The 18,481-nt window shown below is 39.5% G+C and overlaps 1 protein-coding gene across 4 annotated transcripts in view; it reads right to left on the bottom strand.

Moving 5' to 3' along the window:
* The window catches only part of IDE (insulin degrading enzyme), a 131,134-nt gene that overhangs the window by 22,305 nt on the left and 90,348 nt on the right, over positions 1-18,481 (bottom strand). For 3 of the 4 annotated variants that reach the window (XM_059169451.1, XM_059169448.1, XM_059169450.1), the window contains exons 12-15: positions 15,362-15,464; positions 12,585-12,707; positions 5,452-5,534; positions 1,855-1,999 (exon numbers count right to left, since the gene is read on the bottom strand). In XM_059169451.1, coding sequence (XP_059025434.1) covers positions 1,855-1,999; positions 5,452-5,534; positions 12,585-12,707; positions 15,362-15,464 — 454 coding nt within the window. Of the gene's footprint in view, positions 1-1,207; positions 1,353-1,854; positions 2,000-5,451; positions 5,535-12,584; positions 12,708-15,361; positions 15,465-18,481 lie in introns of all 4 variants that reach the window. The other variant, XM_059169449.1, reaches the window with a different exon arrangement.

The following is an 18,481-nucleotide window of genomic DNA, read 5'->3' as shown; positions in this document are numbered from 1 at the left end:
TACTATGAAGACACACTGTCTGTACCATCAGGATTTTTGCCTTGGGACATTTTATTTTAATAGTCTTCAAAAGCTAACACTGGAAAAGCAGGGACTACCTATTGTACCTCCACACGGTGGCACCCACAGCAATAGAGGACTTACTGCAACTGAAGAACTATGAAAGCCTCTACCTTACACAGAATGATAGGCAAGAATCGCAGGAGTGAAGGCTATTATTGACTATGGAGGCCACCTCATGTGGAACTAGATTTACAATGAGCAGAAAGCTCATATTATCATGAATTACAAATGATCCATTTTAATGGTAATATGCTACTAAAACTCAAGAGCAAAAAATAAACAATAGATTATTACTTTCCTATTTGGAATTTTTGATCTCTGAGCTTCAAATTTCCCTAGACTCTGAAAATGGTTAGTTATGTACATACTTACACATTAAATGAAAGCTACCAGAAATTTTACTTGTGGGGGGGGAAGCACTGCAAAATAAAAATTTTAAAACCCTAAAACCTTTTGTATAAGAATCGATAAAGAGGAGTACAGAGTACACAGCACATGCTCTCATTTTAGCTGTTACTAAAACGTACAATATTTTTTCAATAACAGTGAAGATGAATGTGTGCCATGGAAGGAATGTTAATTTGGAAATGAGAAAGAAGTTGAAACACATCAGAAATAGTTTCAGGGAAAAAAATCAAGTTATATTTTGGGATGTTTTTAATAATGATTATTTTAAAACACAAACGTAGTTAATGGTGCACACTACAAAATAAATTAAATGAAAACATCAAATGTATTTGAACACAGGAGCTTTCTATTGCTGTCAGCAAAAATAAAAGAAGCTTATATAGGAGTAAAATTCAAGCACCACAACAGTAACTACAGGTATCTTTCACTTATGGATGTTAATACACACAAGCACATGGGAAGAACAACATGCTTTCAGAATTAATATGTTAAACATTTCAAGCAGAGGAACATGCAAATAAATGTAGCACACATACATGTTCACAAATTGCACTAAACTCTACTGAATCATTCATTAGTGGAACTACTACTAATTTGAGTTCTTCAATCATTAAAAAGGTGCAAGGAAAAAACCATCAATCTTCTTGTTTAAAAATGCAGAAGTTAATAGTTTTCCCAAGCTCAACATAACGCTTAAACGGTGTGGCGTCTTTTCTTTGGTTTTCATTTTACTTACAAGTATTGCATTCATCCCTGATGCAATGCCATAGCTCAAACCTGAGAGGCGTGCTGCATATGTATACTCTTTTAAATCATCCTTCAATAACCTGATAAACAGGTATGTCATGTTGCAATGGAGAGGATCAGCATAAATGTAGCGACTAACAAAAAGAAAAACAAAAGAAATGCTTTGATACCTCAGGCAGTGGCATGGTAATGAAGAAACATGACCGAAGAGTATGGATATGCAGCCTCATGATCTGAATGTCTAGGGAAACAGAATCAGCCAACCTTATGTTTTACAATGGCAGGAAGACATTATTCTGTTGTGAAAGACCGAGTTTTCACATAGAGAATGGGTGAGATCTAAACCTCAATCAGGGTCCCATTTTGTTTGAGGAGAAAAATACGACAATCTGATGAAAGATGTTAAAAAAAACCAAAAACAAAAACAGAAATCAAGGAAAATTTGCATAATGTGAATGAAATCACTGAATACTTAGAATAAGAGCTAACTGAAAAATTAAATGATGAGAAAATATGATTAGCCATAAATATTTTTTTAAAAAGAAATTAAACTCATACCCTCAATCAAAAATGCTTCCATCAAATCAATATAAAAAAATGTTGATGAGTGGAAGGCTCTAAGACGTGGGTACTTACATACATCCCATAGATGGTATTTTGGAGGTCATAGCTCAAGCCTGCTAGCTCTGCTGCATATGCATACTCGTTGAGTGAGTCTTTGAGAAGCTCAAGGTACAAATAGGCCATGTTACAGTGCAAGGGGTCCACATAAGCAAATGGGCTGGAAGAAAATGTTGACAGTAAAATAGCTGATTTATTACTTCCCAATGTGATGGGGCCTTTCGAGATGGATCAAGAAACTGAACATCGGTTAATATCATTTCCTGAAGATATGGTTTGAATTCTTGAGTCTGTTCTTCTCGGGAGCCAAAAAAAATACAAGATGTCTGAAAAAGAAGCCTGAAGTATGCCATGTGTTCTGGTGGTGCTGAGGAGAGAGAAGCGATTGTTTGCCCCAGATGGTGTGGGGTCAGACTGACAAATTAGAAATGCAGGTAAGGAATGGGGACAGGCCAAAAGGCATGCCTGTGTTGAGGATAAAAGGGCAAGGCATGCTGGGGTGCCTGGCTGACTCAGTTAGAAGTCACATGACTCCTGATCTTGGGGTCGTGAGCTCCAGTCCCACACTGGCTACTTAAAATGAAAAAATAAATTAAAAAAACAAAACAAAAACAAAGGAGGCATGGCCAACAGAGCTCATCTGGCATTTAATGTCCTCCTCCCTTTAAGCAAGCCATACTCTGGGTGGACATGAGTATGAGACTGAGAAGTTTGTGTGCTGTGATTTTTGAACTTAAACAGGAAAAACGAATACCTGTGAAATGTTAGCTCATATCTGAGTTCCCCCACAAACCAATAAAGCTACAGCACTGTGAGTAAAATAATTGATAATTCCCACCATATAACTACAGACAGAGCTAGGAAAAAATATTAAAATTAAAAAAAAAAAAAAAACTTAAATGAAGAAGAGCAACCAACATGAGGAAACAATCAGAGAGTGCAAAAGCTAAACAGGACCACAGTGATCCCCTAACTTAAATCATTTCCCAAATAAGAAACATAGCTTTCTGCATGTCGCCTTGGCTGGTAGTGGCAAAATTAGGATTCAAATGCAAGTCAAGTGACAAAGTCATTTGATTATATGACACTGCTTACCTTTATGACAAATAAAAGTCATTCTCTCAACAAATGTGTAGCACATGCTTACTACTGTAATACATGGAAGCAGATATGACTCAGAAGAGCCTACTGCTAGACCTTTCTCTAGGTACTGGGAATAAAATCAGGCAAAGCCACTGACCTGACAGTTTAATAGTCTAGTTGGAGGAGAGAATAAATCTTAATATATGAAGTGGGGATAGTGTTATGAAAAATTTAAGCAGGGTAAGAGGAATAGGATTGAAGGGCGGTGGTAGTAAGGTGGGATGATTGCTAATTTACATAAGATAATCAATGCCGGTGCGCCCGGGTGGCTCAGTGGGTTAAAGCCTCTGCCTTCGGCTCAGGTCATGGTCTCAGGGTCCTGGGATCGAGCCCCGCATCGGGCTCTCTGCTCAGCAGGGAGCCTGCTTCCTCCCTCTCTCTCTGCCTGCCTCTCTGCCTACTTGTGATCTCTGTCTGTCAAATAAATAAATAAAATCTTTAAAAAAAAAAAAAAAAGATAATCAATGCCTCTCTCATAAGGTGACACCTGGGCCTAGACCTGAAGGAAGCAAAGGAACACGCTCTGGGTATATCTGGTTGGGTGGGTCTGGTTGAGGAAACAGCCAGTGCAAAGGACCTGAGCCCAAGGTGCCTGCTTGGCTTGTTTGGCAGCAAATTAAAGTTTCACTCTATCTGTAGCACAGTAAATATAGCCAATATACTGATGGAAAAGGCAACAATTTTGTCAAACCAGATAATGAAGCAAAAATAGAAGAAGCTTAGCCACTAAGAACTAAAATCAAAGAGAAAATTCTGTAACTACATAAACATTCTCCATCTGGAAAATCTAAATGGATGCTCTGTCACTGTTTTTAAAGTACTGTATTATATACATGACAATTACAGTACTGTATATAGTACAATTAAAGTACTGTTTTATATACATGACACACTTCCTTCTTTAGGCAAACAACAGCTCAGAAACTCAGAGCACAATTCACAAAAGCAAAATTATCAAATAAAAGAGAATATAGGAAGGACTCAGACCCACAGGCATCTATGTGCCAATCTCAGGTGGAAGTGAAAAGCCAGAAAAAGCCAAGTCTGGGAGCTCAGAGCCATATGGCTCAAGCTTAGAACGCAATTGCAAAAAGTGTCCTAAAATGCTGCATGCACAGCAGCTGCGCTGGTGAGCTCTAAGAGAACATGATTCAATCACAATGTTCAAACTCTGGTTCACTTGTTAATTAAAAAATAGTATTATTTTGTATTCAGGTGCTGTATGCTCAGAGTTTTTAAAACTGTATCTAAGAATGGATAATATAACCCAGTTTCTGAAAATACTAAAAGGTGTACACACACAGAAAATGTCTTGAAGAATACATAAGAAACCTAACAGTGTGAACTCCAGGAAGAGCAGAACACGGAGAGAGGAAATTTCGGGAAGCAAAACAATCAAATGGTCTCTCAAAAGGTAAAAAAATTCATAATCATATAAGTCAAATGGGAAAGTGGTGACAAGCTGCTTGGAATGCTACAAATATCACTCTGAATATCAAAAAATAAAACCAGTTTTGTAATACTCTCTATCAACACCAAGCCATAGCCAGACAGCTCAAGTTTAGTGTGAGAAGTTTCTCAGGAAGTTCCAGACTAAGTCCATGAATCTTCTGCTATAAAATAGAATGTTTACATCCACCTGCAAGCTCAGCTGTACATGTTGGTGAAATACTAATTTTCTATTTAGAGTTTCTTTTTCCCTATTCCAAAACATTTAAAAATGCATTTAGTTTTAATTTCAAGTCAAGTAGATCAAATAAAAATTAATGAACATTATTATGTGATGACAGATTTCATAAACACACACCACTGAATTTTAAATAAAAAATTAAGTATAAACTCACAAAGTAAAATTTGAACTGGATGGTACACTATACTATACAAATAAATAAAAGGAGACAGAGATGAGCTGCAGATTTATATTGTGAAATCATTCCAACAGTAGTATTCATAAATGTTACTAAACATGTTCTTCCTTTTTAATTAAATCATTTTTAAGTGGCCATGCCAAGAACAGAGAAAACAGTATCTAAGGGCTTCAGACATGTAAAGGCTGGAAAGGACTCCAAACAGTTTAGTAACTACCACCTCCTCCTCTGGGCAAGATTCAGAAATACAAAACTGAAGCTACAACAGAAAACACCCTCAATTATTTAACCTTTCCTGAATGACATTTCTGGGTGAGTCTACAACCTCCCCAGGATCCAAAGTTTTGAAAGCTAGGAAGGTCCTCAAGGTGGCTAACATAAATCATGTCAGTTAAAGGGTATGCTCACCAGTGCAAAGGAAGACTTGACAACCTTGACTTTTACAATATCCCTTACCAGCAGCAGCCCTCCCTGGTCCAGGCTATGTAACTCTAGTTCCTTCCATTTCTACACATGGGTCCTCCCGGAAGCAAAGAAAACTTTTAGGAATGAGATTGTTGATTTTTATAAGAAACTGTGTAGCTAGATTCATTTAACATACCTGAAAAATTCAAAGTTGAGACAAGCCTTTGGCAAGAAAAACTTATCATCTTGTTTGAACCAGAGTTTGCTCATAGCTGTATCCTGTGATGGAGAAACAATTTGGTTAATAAAAAAATATGGGCATATTCGGCAAAAAGCTCAAACTACTCTTCAAGAGTAGGATAGAGGCAATGTTGAGTTTCACGGCCTTGAAGCATACTCAGAGGGTCACCAGGTGGGAAGGTGTAGAGAGAAAACTGCCGATTCTAGCAGCAGAGAGAAATCACCCTTCCGTTCCCCCTTGGTGAGGGAAAGAGGGACATAGCAGAGGAAGAGACAGACTGGAGAAGCCAATACCAACTATCCTATTCTTGCCTTTCTGAACACTGGGAGGCAGATGCAGGAGTCCCTAGCAGGGTGAGGCTGCCAGCCTCCAAGGTAGGCCACAGCAATTCCTGCCTAAGGGCATTTACCTTCCTGTAAAGTCATCTCTCCCACAATGAACCAGGACTGGTCTATGCGAGCACAGACTAGGACAGAAGCGATGGCATGGTACCTCTGAGATTAGGCTCTAAAAGACGTCGTGGCCTCCATCTTGTTCACCCACTTTTCTCTCCTGAATCACTCACTTTGGAGGAAGCCAGCTTCCAGGTCAAGCAACTCTACTGAGAGGCCCATGTGGTAAAGAACTAAAGGCCTGCCAACAACCACACAACTGAATTTAGAAGAAAATCCTTCAGCCTTTATTGAGCTTTAAGAGGCTGAAGGCCCAGCCAACAGTTTGACTATAACCTAATAAGACACCCTGGGCCAAAATTACCCAACTAAGTCACTTCCAGATTCCTGACACTCAAAAACCACATGGAGATAAATGTTTTAAGTTCCTAACTTTTGGAGGAATTTGTTATGTAGTAATACATAACACAACCAAAGATGAACAAATAAGCCACTACTTTAATTCTCCATTTCACCCATACTGTATTAAAAACTCTTGAAACTCTTACAAGAGTTAGAAATGTTCTCCTTAGTTTAGTTTGAGAAGACCTATTTAAAACAAACAACAAATAATAGGAGAGGTAAGTAAATAAGATTTCTCCTTGAATAACCTAACCTATGACTCATTAAAAGGTCATTTTTTTTTTTCTCTTCAAGCTCTTAATTTAAATTCTAGTTAGTTAACGTATAGTGCAATATTAGTTTCAGGAAAATTCAGAGATTCATCACTTACATACAACACCCAGTCAGTGCTCATCATAACAAGTGCCCTCCTTAATACCCACCTCCCTCTGTTAATCCTGTTTGTTCTCTAAGAGTCTCTTATGGTTTGTTTCCCTCTCTCCTTTTTTCTTTTTTTCTTCTCCCTCCCCCCATATGTTCATCTATTTTGCTTCTTAAATTCCACATGTGACTGATATCATATGGTATCTGTCTAACTTCTTTCTCTTAGCATAATACACTCTGGTTCCATCCACACCATTACAAATGACAAGATTTCATTCTTGTTGATGGCCAAGTAATGTTTCATTGTATATATATGCCACATCTTTATCCATTCATCAATCAATGGGCATTTGAGCTCTCTTCATAGTTTGGCTAGTGCTGAAATGCTACTATAAGTATCATGGTGCATGTATCCTTTTGAACCTATATTTTTGTAACCTTTGGGTAAATACCTAGTAGAGCAATTGCTGGATGGCAGTGAATGATTCTTTAAATGTACTGTTGGATTCAATTTGCTAGTATCTTGAGAATTTTTGCATTCATGTTTGTCAGGGATAATGGCATATAATTCTCCTTTTTAATGGCATATAATTCTTCTCTTTGTCTGGTTTTGGGATCAAGGGCTAGCTTTGTAGAAGAGTTTGGGAGTTTTCCTTCCATTCTATTTTTTGGAACAGTTTGAGAATAGGTATGAACTCTTCTTTTAAAGAAGAGTAGAATTCCCCTAGAAAGCCATCTGGCCCTGGACTTTTGTTTGTTGGGAGATTTTTGATTACTGATATAATTTCTTTGCCAATTATGGGTCTGTTCAGACTTTCTATTTCTTCCTGTTTCAATTTTGGTAATTTGTATATTTCTGAGAATTTATCCATTCCATCCAGATTGTCCAGTTTGTTGGCATATAACTTTTCATAATATTCTGATTATCTGTGTTTCTGTGGTGCCAGTTATCATCTCTTTCTTCATTGTTTAAATTTATTTGGGTCATTTCTCTTTTCTTTTTCATAAGTCTGACTATGGGTTTATCAACTTTATTGATTCTTTCAAAGAACAAGCTCTTAGTTTTGTTGATCCATTCTGATTTTTGTTTGTTTGTTTGTTTCTATATCATTTATTTCTGCTCTAATCTTTACTATTTCCCTTCTTCTATTGGCTTCAGGCTTTATCTGCTGCTCCTTTTCTAGCTCCTTTAGGGGTAAGGTTAGCTTGTTCATTTGAGACTCTTCCTGCTGCTTCTTCTTCTTTTTTTTTTAGACTTTTCCTGCTTCTTGAGGAAGGTCTGTATTGCAATATGTTTTCCTCTTAGGACTGCCTTTGCTACAACCTAAAAATCTTGGACTATGGTATTTTTTTTCTTTTTGATTATTTTTATTGATATATAATGTATTATTTACCCTAGGGGTACAAGCCTGTAAATCATCAGGCTTACACATTTCACAGCACTTACCATAGCACATACCCTCCCCAATGTCCATAACCCAACTACCCTCTCCATACCCTCATTCCTCCCAGCAGCCCTCAGTTTGTTTTGAGAGATTAAGAGTCTCTTATGGTTTGTCTCCCTCCCGATCCCATCTTGTTTCATTTTTTCCTTCAGACTAGGGTATTTTCATTTTCAGTTGCTTCCATGTACTTTTTTATTTCTTCTTTAATTTTCTGGTTAACCCATTAATTCTTTTAGCCGGATGTTCTTTAACCTCCATGTATTTGTGGTCATTCCAAATGTTTTCATGGTTGACTTCAAGTTTAAAGCATTGTGCTCTGAAAATATGCATGGAATGACCTTGATCATTTTATACTTCTTAAGGGCCAATTTGTGTGTGATCCAGTATACGATCTATTCTAAAGAATGTTCCACATACACTAGAAAACAATGTGTATTCTATGTTTGAGGATGAAATGTTCTGAATAGATGTTAAGTCTGTCAGGTCCAATGTGTCATTCAAAACCATTATTTCCTTGATTTTCTGCTTAGATGATCTGTCCACTGCTCTATAAGTGGGATGTTACAGTCCCCTACTATCGTTGTTTCATTATCAATGACTTTATATTTGTTATTAATTGATTTATATATTTGGATGCCCCTAAACTGGGGGCATAAGTATGTGCAACTGTTAAATCTTATTGATGGATAGATTCATTAAGATATAATGCCCTTCATCCCTTCTTAAGTCCTTGTTTTAAAATCTAGTTTGTCTGACATAAGCATGGATACTCTGGCTTTCTTCTGACATAAATTAACCTGAGAAGTGGTTCTCCATCCACTCACTTTCAATCTGCTGTTGTCTTTAGGTATAAAATGAGTCTCTTGTGGAGTGCCTGGGTGGCTCAGTTCATGATCTCAGGGTCCTGGGATCAAGCCCCACATTGGGCTCCCTGCTCAGTGGAAAGCCTGCTTCTCCCTCTCCCACTTCCCCTGCTTGTGTTCACTCTCTCGCTGTCTGTCTATCAAATAAATAATTAAAATCTTTTAAAAATAGTAATAATAAATAAAATGAGTCTCTTGTAGACAGCATTTGGATGCATCTTGTCTTCTTCTTTTTTTTTTTTAATCCATTCTGATACCCTATGTCTTGTGATTGGAGCATTTAGTCTGTTTACATTCAGAGTAATCATTAAAAGCTATGAATTTAGTACCATTGTATTACCTGTAAGGTCATTGTTCCTGTAGATTTTCTGTTCCTTTCTAGTCTTTGTTACTTTTGGTCTCTCTTTCCTTCTCAAAGGGTCCCTTTAATATTCCTTGCAGTGCTGGAACTCCTTTAGTTTTTGTGTGTCTGGGAAACTCTTTACCTCTCCTTCTGTTCTGAATGACAGCCTTGCTGGATAAAGTATTCTTAGCTGCATATTTTTCCCATTCAGTACATTGAATATATCCTGCCGTTCTCTTCTGGTCTGCCAAGTTTCTGTGGACAGATCGGTTGCAAATCTGATTTGTAGGTTAAGGACTTTTTTTCCGTTGCTCCTTTTAGAATTCTTTCCTTGTCTGTGTATTTTGTGAATTTGACTATGATTTATATAGGTGATGCCTGGCCTTTGTTGAATTTAATGGGAGTTCTCTGAGCTTCTTGGATTTCAATATCTGTATCCTTCCCTGGATTAGGAAAGTTTTTAGTTAATTTGTTCAAGTAAACTTTCTGCCCCCTTTTCTCTCGCATCATCTCTGGGGCTCTTATGATAGGAATGTTATTATATTTTAAGAAGCTTCTGAGTTCCCTAAGTCTACCTTCATGATCCAATACCTTTCCCTCTTCTTTCAGCTTCATTATTTTCCATAATTCTATATTCTATATCACCGATTCATTCCTCTGCTTCATTCATTCTTATTGTTATGGCATCCATTCGGGTTTGCGTCTCAGTTATACCATTTTAATTTCGGTCTGACTAGATTCTAGTTCTTTTATCTCTACAGTAAGGAATTCTTTAGTGTCTTCTATGCTTTTTTCAAGCCCAAGTAGTATTCCTATAATTGCTGTTTTAAATTCTAGTGCAGAGGTGCCTGGGTGGCTCAGTTGGTTGGGCTTCTGCCTTCGACTCAGGTCATAATCCTGGAGTCCCAGGATCGAGCCCTACATCCAGCTCCCTGCTCAGCAGGGAGTTTGCTCTCCCTCCACCCCAACCCCCTGCTCACGTGCTCTCTCTCCTTCTCAAATAAAGAAAATTTAAAAATAAATAAATTAAAGTAAATAAATTCTAGTTCGAACATCTCATTTATATCTGTATTGGTTAAATCCCTCGCTGCTACTTTTATTTCCTGCTCTTTCTTTTGGGGTGAATTCCATCTTGTCATTTTGTCCAGAAAAACAAAAACAAAAACACAACAACAACAAACTAGATCCTAGGTGTGTTTTGGTCTGCCTATCAAAAGAAGCTAGATCCTACTGCCCCTAGAGCTGAAGCTCTGTAGCACTTTATCATCTGTAGAATTGGTACATACAAGGGGTTTGTGCTAGTCTTCTGGGGGAAGGGCCTGCTGCACTGATTCTCAGGCCTATTTGCCCTTGTAGAAATGCGCCTGCATGGTGGGGGGGGGCAGTATAATGGCTCTGATCTCTGCTTGATTGTGTGGTTTAGCTCACTGAGGTCAGTCAGTGTTGATGGGGTGGGGGATGGGAAGAACAGGGGATATGGCTCCGCTCTGCTCTCATCTATGCAGCGTATAGCTCGTGCCCACCACTCTTCAGGAAGCCCTCACAGAAGAGCAAACAATCACCCCTCTTGTGCCCTAGCTTCTGTCAAATCCCTGCCTTCTCCCTCTCTGTGTCCAAGCTGTTTTATCTCAGGGCGCAGCTAGGCTTCTAAACTCCAAATTTTAGGGACTCCCGCAGCACCACTTCGTACTGATCCTCTGGGGAAGGATGTCTCCTCACTTTTGCTGTTTGCAGCCAGTCCCAGGAAGGCAGTTGCAGGACTGAGAAGCAGTTCAGAGTTTATAGTAAAGCAGAGCCAAAAGCCTGGTGTCTCCCTGCCCTCAGCTGGTGTCCCTGCTCCAGTGCCTGGGAACAGCGCAGCACATTGGTGCCACCCTTTCTTCTGGCCATGGAGAGGCCTTGCTGTCACTCTGAAATGTACTCCAAAGAAGGGAACTGTTTCCCCCTGCAACCCAGGGGATCCTCAGACTACGTTGTAGTATCTGCCCTCTTTCCCCCACAGGAGCACCACTAAGGCAGGCATGATCCTGGTGGCAGGAGACTTCTAAAACTTCAGATTTTGTGGTCCGATGCTTATAATACCCTGCAGTAGTCTTCCTAAGTAGGGGTCCCTCCCCTCCGCAGCTTCCACAGTTCTTAACTCTCCCAAATCCACTCTCCATAGCCTCTACCTTCCACTGTTCTTGCAGTCCTCAAATTGATTTCTTGGGTGATCAGAATGATTTGATATTTATCTAGATGTGTTCAAGGGACAAGGCAAGCTTAGATTCCCCTACTCCTCTGCCATCTGAATTCCTCCCTTTCTTAAGGAAAAATGATTGTCTAGTTAATAATCTAGATACTTGTGATAAATTTCAAGTTTCTAAACACTAATTCTTATTTCATTGAGTTGATCTGAATGTTAGGTGCTTTCAAGAAAAGAAAAAGATGTATGTCTTTGGTGGTGAGCTTAGAAAGAGAATGTAGGAAAGAAGATGTGCAGTAATAATTTGATCCATTTTTCTACAAAATCTATTCAAGGTATGAAATAATGAAAAGAGAAAATTCTGAAAAAGAAAAACAAGCCCCATTTCTCAATCACTGCTCTCACTGACTTACTAATTTCCTAAGTTCATTGTTCTTATCAACTTCCTAAAGCCACTCTAAAATATTGAGAGTTAATTTTAAGGGCCGGAAATCCAACAGCTTCCCTTAGATATGCTCTCTTCCAGGGTTTAGAAATTCTCTTTATCTCTAACTTTCATGATGCAGCACATATCAACTTCCTGACTCGGTCCTCAGTGAATATGGAAAGTAGGCCAATAACTTTCAGTAGATTTGTGGTTGTACAAGGTGCCTGGGTGGCTCAGTCATTAAGCATCTGACTTTGGCTCAGGTCATGATTCCAGCATCCTGAGATGGAGCCCCATATAGGTCTCCCTGCTCAGCGGGAAGACTGCTTCTCTCTCTCCAACTACCCCATGCTTGTGTTCCCTCTCTCGCTATCTGTCATAAATAAATAAAATCTTGAAACAAAAATTGTGATTGTAGTCCAGACTTAACTTTTTTTCTGCAAAGAAAACAATACCCTAGATTCTAAATTGTTTAGTAGTTTGTATGCTTTAACACCTCTAGCCTCTTAATATTCCTTGCAATTATTCTTTCTACAACTTTCAGTAGCTCTTAGGATGTGAGCCCCCAAAACCAACATAGTACCAAATGCAAGAAATCATCTCTCCGGTCTCTTCCAGGTAATAGGTATATTGCCTAAATTTAAAAATCACCCATTCCAACATGTTACCTTAATAAGAGATGGGTACGGTGTCGCTTCTTTTTCTAATGATAAAATCTCAAAATTCGTAGGAATAAATTCATTCTTCGTTGGAAGTTTAAATTTCCCATTCAAGTCAGCATTTTGCCATTTCTGGATGAATAATGAAAAAACACACAAAAGCAATTAAAGTTGGATTCAAAAGTTTAAAACAGTCCTTTTGCTTAATATCTAGTATTAAGGGGATAAATGTCACACTTAATATCAAGTATTAAGGGGTTAAATGTCACACAGCTTTTCTTTTTTACTCCTAAGATCCACTGATGGCTCTTCATGAAACTTGAGCTGTTCTCTCTATTAATCAAGATTTTGTACTTAGTAATCTTTCTTCTTTACATATTTCCAAAATGACTGGCTGAGGTTAAGGGGCAATCTGTGGCTACAGAAAGATGAGAGACTACTTAGTCCATATGAAGATCACATTGGCTTTAGCTCTTTAAAGAAGGAAGAATAATTGTATAGGGATATATTCCTGCAATTGGTAGACAATAGGTCATTTACAGAAGAATAAAACTTCCAACTGCACTAGGTTATTTTTACGCGTAGCCTGAAAACTACTAAGTTTCAGTACTGCTCCTTAGAGCCTGGTCCACAACTGTTCTTAGATGACCATGTGAACTTCCAAGTGAACCAGTAATTCAAGCACAAGGTCAAGAACAAGGCAGAGTCTTAAGCCTGGATTGTGCAACAGGGTGGATACAACCTGTAGGTTGGATATGCTCAACGGGCTAGTTCTGAAAGCTCAATGGGACAGATCACAGGTTAGTGATTGTTGGACTCTTATTATAAGACTTCATTATTTAAAAAAAAAATAAAAAGCCACCAAGTGCCAATAATCCTGGGTTCAGTAATTTGTTCTCCAGATGAAATAGCACAGCCTTGTAGTTTCTGCAGTTCTATTTTGGTCCCTGAGTTTATGTTTTTTGGCACTAAGATGGTGGGGATGTTGGCCATATTGTTTATGAGCAGCAGCTTAAATCTCCCAAATGGCCGAATCAGTGGGGGCTGGGAAACACGTAGTAAATCGTTTCACTGCTAAACTCCCAGACAAATTTGGGTTGTTTTGTTTTTAAAATTAAGTAAGCTCTATACCCAACATGGGGCCTGAACTCACGACCCTGCGATAAAAAATCTTGGGCTCTACCAACTGAGCCAGCCAGGCATCCCCCAGGTAAATTTGTTTTTAAAAAATTCCCATTCAGGCAGCGCCTGGGTGGCTCAGTCAGTTAAGCATCCAACTCTTGGGTTTAGACTCAGGTCATGATCTCAGGGTCAAGAGATCGAACCCATGTCATGTTCTTTCCCTCCCCTCCCCTTGCCCCTCACTCCACTTGCACACTCTCAAATAAATAAATAAATAAACAAAATCCTTTTTTAAAAATTTGAGGTACGTTTGTTATCAGAGTTTGGTGACTAGAGGTTCTCTTCTGTTTTATGGATTACTTCATGGGAGATCAGCATTCCTCATTGTTTAGCTAAATGAGTATTTTTCCACACAAAGTGGCTCCAGTAATCTCATCCTATGTTGTGAACATGTCAGAGAAGTACCAGTAATGATTTTCTTTTTTTTTTTTTAAAGATTTTATTTATCTTATTTGACAGATAGAGATCCTAAGTAGGCAGAGAGGCAGGCAGAGAGAGAGGGAGGAGGAAGCAGGCTCCCTGCTGAGCAGAGAGCCGGATGCGGGGCTCAATCCCAGGAGGCTGGGATCATGACCTGAGCAGAAGGCAGAGGCTTTAACCCATTGAGCCACCCAGGCGCCCCCAGCAATGACTTTCTTAAACTATTTTTTTTTTTCTGTATTACACAGGTACACTTAAGAAATGTCTGTTACTGGGCACCTGGGTGGCTCAGTGGGTTGAGCCTCTGCCCTCAGCTCCAGTCATGATCCCAGGGTCTTGGGATGTAGCCCCACATCAGGCTCCCTGCTTAGCAGCGAGCCTGATTCCCCCTCCCCCTCTGCCTGCCTCTCTGCCTACTTGTGATATCTCTCTCTGCCAAATAAATAAATAAAATCATTTAAAAAAGAAAAAGAAATGTCCATTACTCAAGTTTAACTAGAATCTAGTCAGAGCAAGGCTTTCTGGTGTCTTCCCATGAATAAAGGACACAATCTCAAAAATACAATGACAATGAAAACCAGAAAAGGAAAAAACACTAGACAAGTAGAAAAGACTCAAAAACAAAATTTGGACTACTGACGAATAGGGTAACATACTATCTAAACACGCCTGTTTGAAGCAAATTTTAACTCCCTTACATAGAAAAAAGAGCAACAAGACAACAATATAGCATCTCCTAAATACATATAGCATACAATATAGCATCTCCTAAAGTGAAGACAGTGTGAATCCAGAGTCCGTTCCCACCTGTATATACAAAATGACCATAAGGCCTCTGGAGCCCTTGTTATCTGTCTTTCATGCTCTCTCCTTCATCTCTTCTTGCCTGTTTTCCTCCTCTGTGTACTTTGGACTTCAGTGATCTCTGAGTGCATGAAGCTGGGAGTCTGCTTTCAGCCCTGCTGATCTAACAGACACAAGAGAAGGTGGCCATAGTGCCATTTCTTAATGCAAAAATCTCAGCTCTAGTTCTCCCATCTCCTTGTTCATTTTGCTCAGGACAGTACAGAGAGCCGTGGGCCATCACTCTCCATACTCTGGGCTGTGAGTTGGCTGATGTGGAAAGCTCATGCTCTTGTGTGTCCCTTACACATTAAGTTTATTCACAGATGAGTGAACCCTACCTTAATGACTTCATCTGGTATAGCTTCTTGCTTGTACTGGGTTCCGTACCACTCTTCTGTGCGGTCAGTTTTTCCTTCAAAGGACTTGGAAACTATTGCAACCCTAAAGGTAAGTAGAAACAAACAAACAAACACTATAAACCCATGTTATATATATGCATTTATAAAACCTGAATCATGAAAACCTACATAATATCCAAGAGCATGCTAAGACCCAGTAAATCCAATAATGCTTAATCAAAACAGGCAATCAAGTATAGAGGCTTCTGATCACGGTCTCTATTACCCTTTGGCTAGAGCCCTTCGTTTTTAATGTGAAAAACTGCATGCAGGAATCTTGTGGGTAATGCTACTGACTAAAATTTTAAAAGAAGAGTAGCTAGGGAAAAAATGGAACCAAGTCAGTTGAAAAATAGTCTTTAAAAAAGCAAAACAAAGTACTCCTTCCCAGGAACAGCTGAGGCCCAGGGTTAACAAAAACGGTAAGAGGGAAAAAAAAAAAAAAAAAAAAAAAAAAACACCTTATTGGCTCATCCAGAGATCCAAAACACAAAAACATACTTTTATTATTATTTGCTAAGTTTGTGCTCCGTGGTTTTTTTCCTGCCAGAGACTACCATCAACTGCATCTAGTACATGTACATTGGCCTTCTTGCTTCTAGACGTAAAGAAAACAAGACCAAGAAACACTTGTGCTCTGGTTTATTAAAATCTTTCATTGAGGGCAAGACAGAAACAGCCCAGAAAAAAAGTCAGAAGGAAAAATAAGTTCAGGGAGAGAGGGTAGAGATAAGATGATGTCAAAAGATATGTGAACAGAAGATTACGAGAAGCATAGCAAAAGCAGCAGCTCAGTACCACAGCAGAACCCCTCCCCCTGCAGCATCATCAGGGACATTTCTGCCTCTGTTGCCTCGTAATTATCAAAGTGGGAATCACTGCCATCCTCTCAGCAGACTCAGTGCCAGCCTGGGACCAATCTTATTTGAATCTTGTGGATAAAGAAGCTTTAGGCCAATAGCTTGATGCCTTGCCCCGAGGTCAGTCCTGTCCCTGATCCCACTTCTCCTTTACATCACAATTCAAGTAACAAGGCCTGTATCTTCTCCCACTTGTTCTGACCCATCCTCTCAGAGGTTTGATTCTAGCCTCTGAATGTCCGTCTTGCAGCTGAAAGCCCACTACTTGCAATGAAAACTCCCCTTTACTGAATACCCATCCATTTTCAATGTGTTCCTACTCGTCACTGGACCTTCACAACTTCAGTGCCTGACCATCAGAACCACTGTCTATTTCTTATTTATTCTAGACAAAATACTCTACCTGGCTAGCTGGACTTAGTCCTACTGCCTGTTGTAGGGTAGATAAAAGCAATCTGACTAACCTCTCTGTGAGTATGGCTGACAGATCTCCCAGCTGATGGTATTCCTGATCTGGCCTAGCTGCCTCTGACCACTACCAGTTCGAAAAACGTGCTGAGGGGCTCCTGGGTGGCTCAGTGGGTTAAAGCCCCTGCCTTCAGCTCAGGTCATGATCCCAGGTTCTGGGACCGAGCCCCACATCATGTTCTCTGCTCAGCAGGGAGCCTGCTACTCCCTCTCTCTCTCTTCCTGCCCCTCTGCCTACTTGGGATCTCTGTCAAATAAATAAATAATATTTTAAAAATTTAAAAAAAAAAAACATGCTGGGACGCCTGGGTGGCTCAGTTGGATAAGCAGCTGCTCAGGTCATGATCCCAGAGTCCTGGGATCGAGTCCCACATGGGGCTCCTTGCTCTGCAGGGAGCCTGCTTCTCCCTCTGACTCTGCTGCCACTCTGCCTATGCTCGCTCTTGCTCTCTCTCTCTCTCTCTCTGACAAATAAATAAATAAAATCTTTAAAAAAAAAAAAAAACATTGCTGAATAAGAATATATTCCATACCCAGGGAGGAATCATAGGGCTTAATGGATGGAAGAGTTCTGTTACTGTGTCCAGAAGAAGTGTTCATGTTGGCATTTTGAGAATTCCTTTTGAGGGGTATACAAAGGGTGCATATAGAACTCACATGGCCACATGAAGGACACGTAATGTTTGTTAAGGACTTTCTTTCAATACATGGGAGAACCTGCTAAGACCTAAGACTCAGCCCAAGAAAGTGCTTCTACTCTTGCTGACTTCCTAAAAAAATGAATGCGCTAAGTCTCAAGGAGAACTCTGAAAATTGTGTTAGGAAGTAAAATAACTTGGTAGATAGATGGTATTACCATATTCTCTTCCACAAGGTGCCCGATTTTGGACAAGCTTGTTATACTGGTGGCTTTGGTCTCCCTGAATGACAGCCCACGCATCAGAACAATATACAAGAGATTGATGACAATTCATAAACATTCATGAAGCATTCATTTGGGAGTGGACACAGCCCCTGCAACAAGAGCACTTTCAACTCTGTCCTGAGAGAAAGTGAAAAAGCTCGGGGACAACTGCCAGAGGCTTTGGAGGATGACTTCCGACACAAAATGCAACAGACACTGGCAGCTGCGCAGTAATGCCCAGGTTACAAAGGGGGACATAAAGGGAGACTGGCCAGGTACAATCCTAAGGGATTTAGACAGCTGTCTGCCAAAGTAAAGTGGATGGGTAACATTTGAAATGTTACTCTAAGCAAGTAAGTATGAAATAGATGAACAGTTCCCTCAAACAAGGCAAACATCAAATACTGGCCTAACAAAGAGGGCTATGTTTGCAAAACATGAATTAGTGTACCACTGAAGAATTTAGAACTGAAACATACAGTGAAAGACAATGTAAAAATAAATTACAGGGCGCAGACCTGTACCCCTGGGGCTAATAATACATTATATGTTAATATAAATAAATAAATAAATAAATAATAGGGGTGCCTGGGTGGCTCAGTCGGTTAAGCCTCTGCCTTTGGCTCAGGTCATGATCTCAGGGTCCTGGGATCAAGCCCCGCATTGGGCTCTCTGCTCAGCAGGGAGCCTGCTTCCCCCTTCCCCTTTGCCTGCTTCTCTGCCTACTTGTGACCTCTCTGTGTCAAGTAAATAAATAAAAAAATCTTAAATAAATAAATAAAGGTAAGCAAAAGGAATAACAAAAGAGAAACAGCATATGCTTATCAA

This window comes from Mustela lutreola, chromosome 4, assembly GCF_030435805.1.
Source record: "Mustela lutreola isolate mMusLut2 chromosome 4, mMusLut2.pri, whole genome shotgun sequence".
Taxonomy (NCBI): domain Eukaryota; kingdom Metazoa; phylum Chordata; class Mammalia; order Carnivora; family Mustelidae; genus Mustela; species Mustela lutreola.
This window is presented reverse-complemented; position numbering and strand designations above follow the sequence as displayed.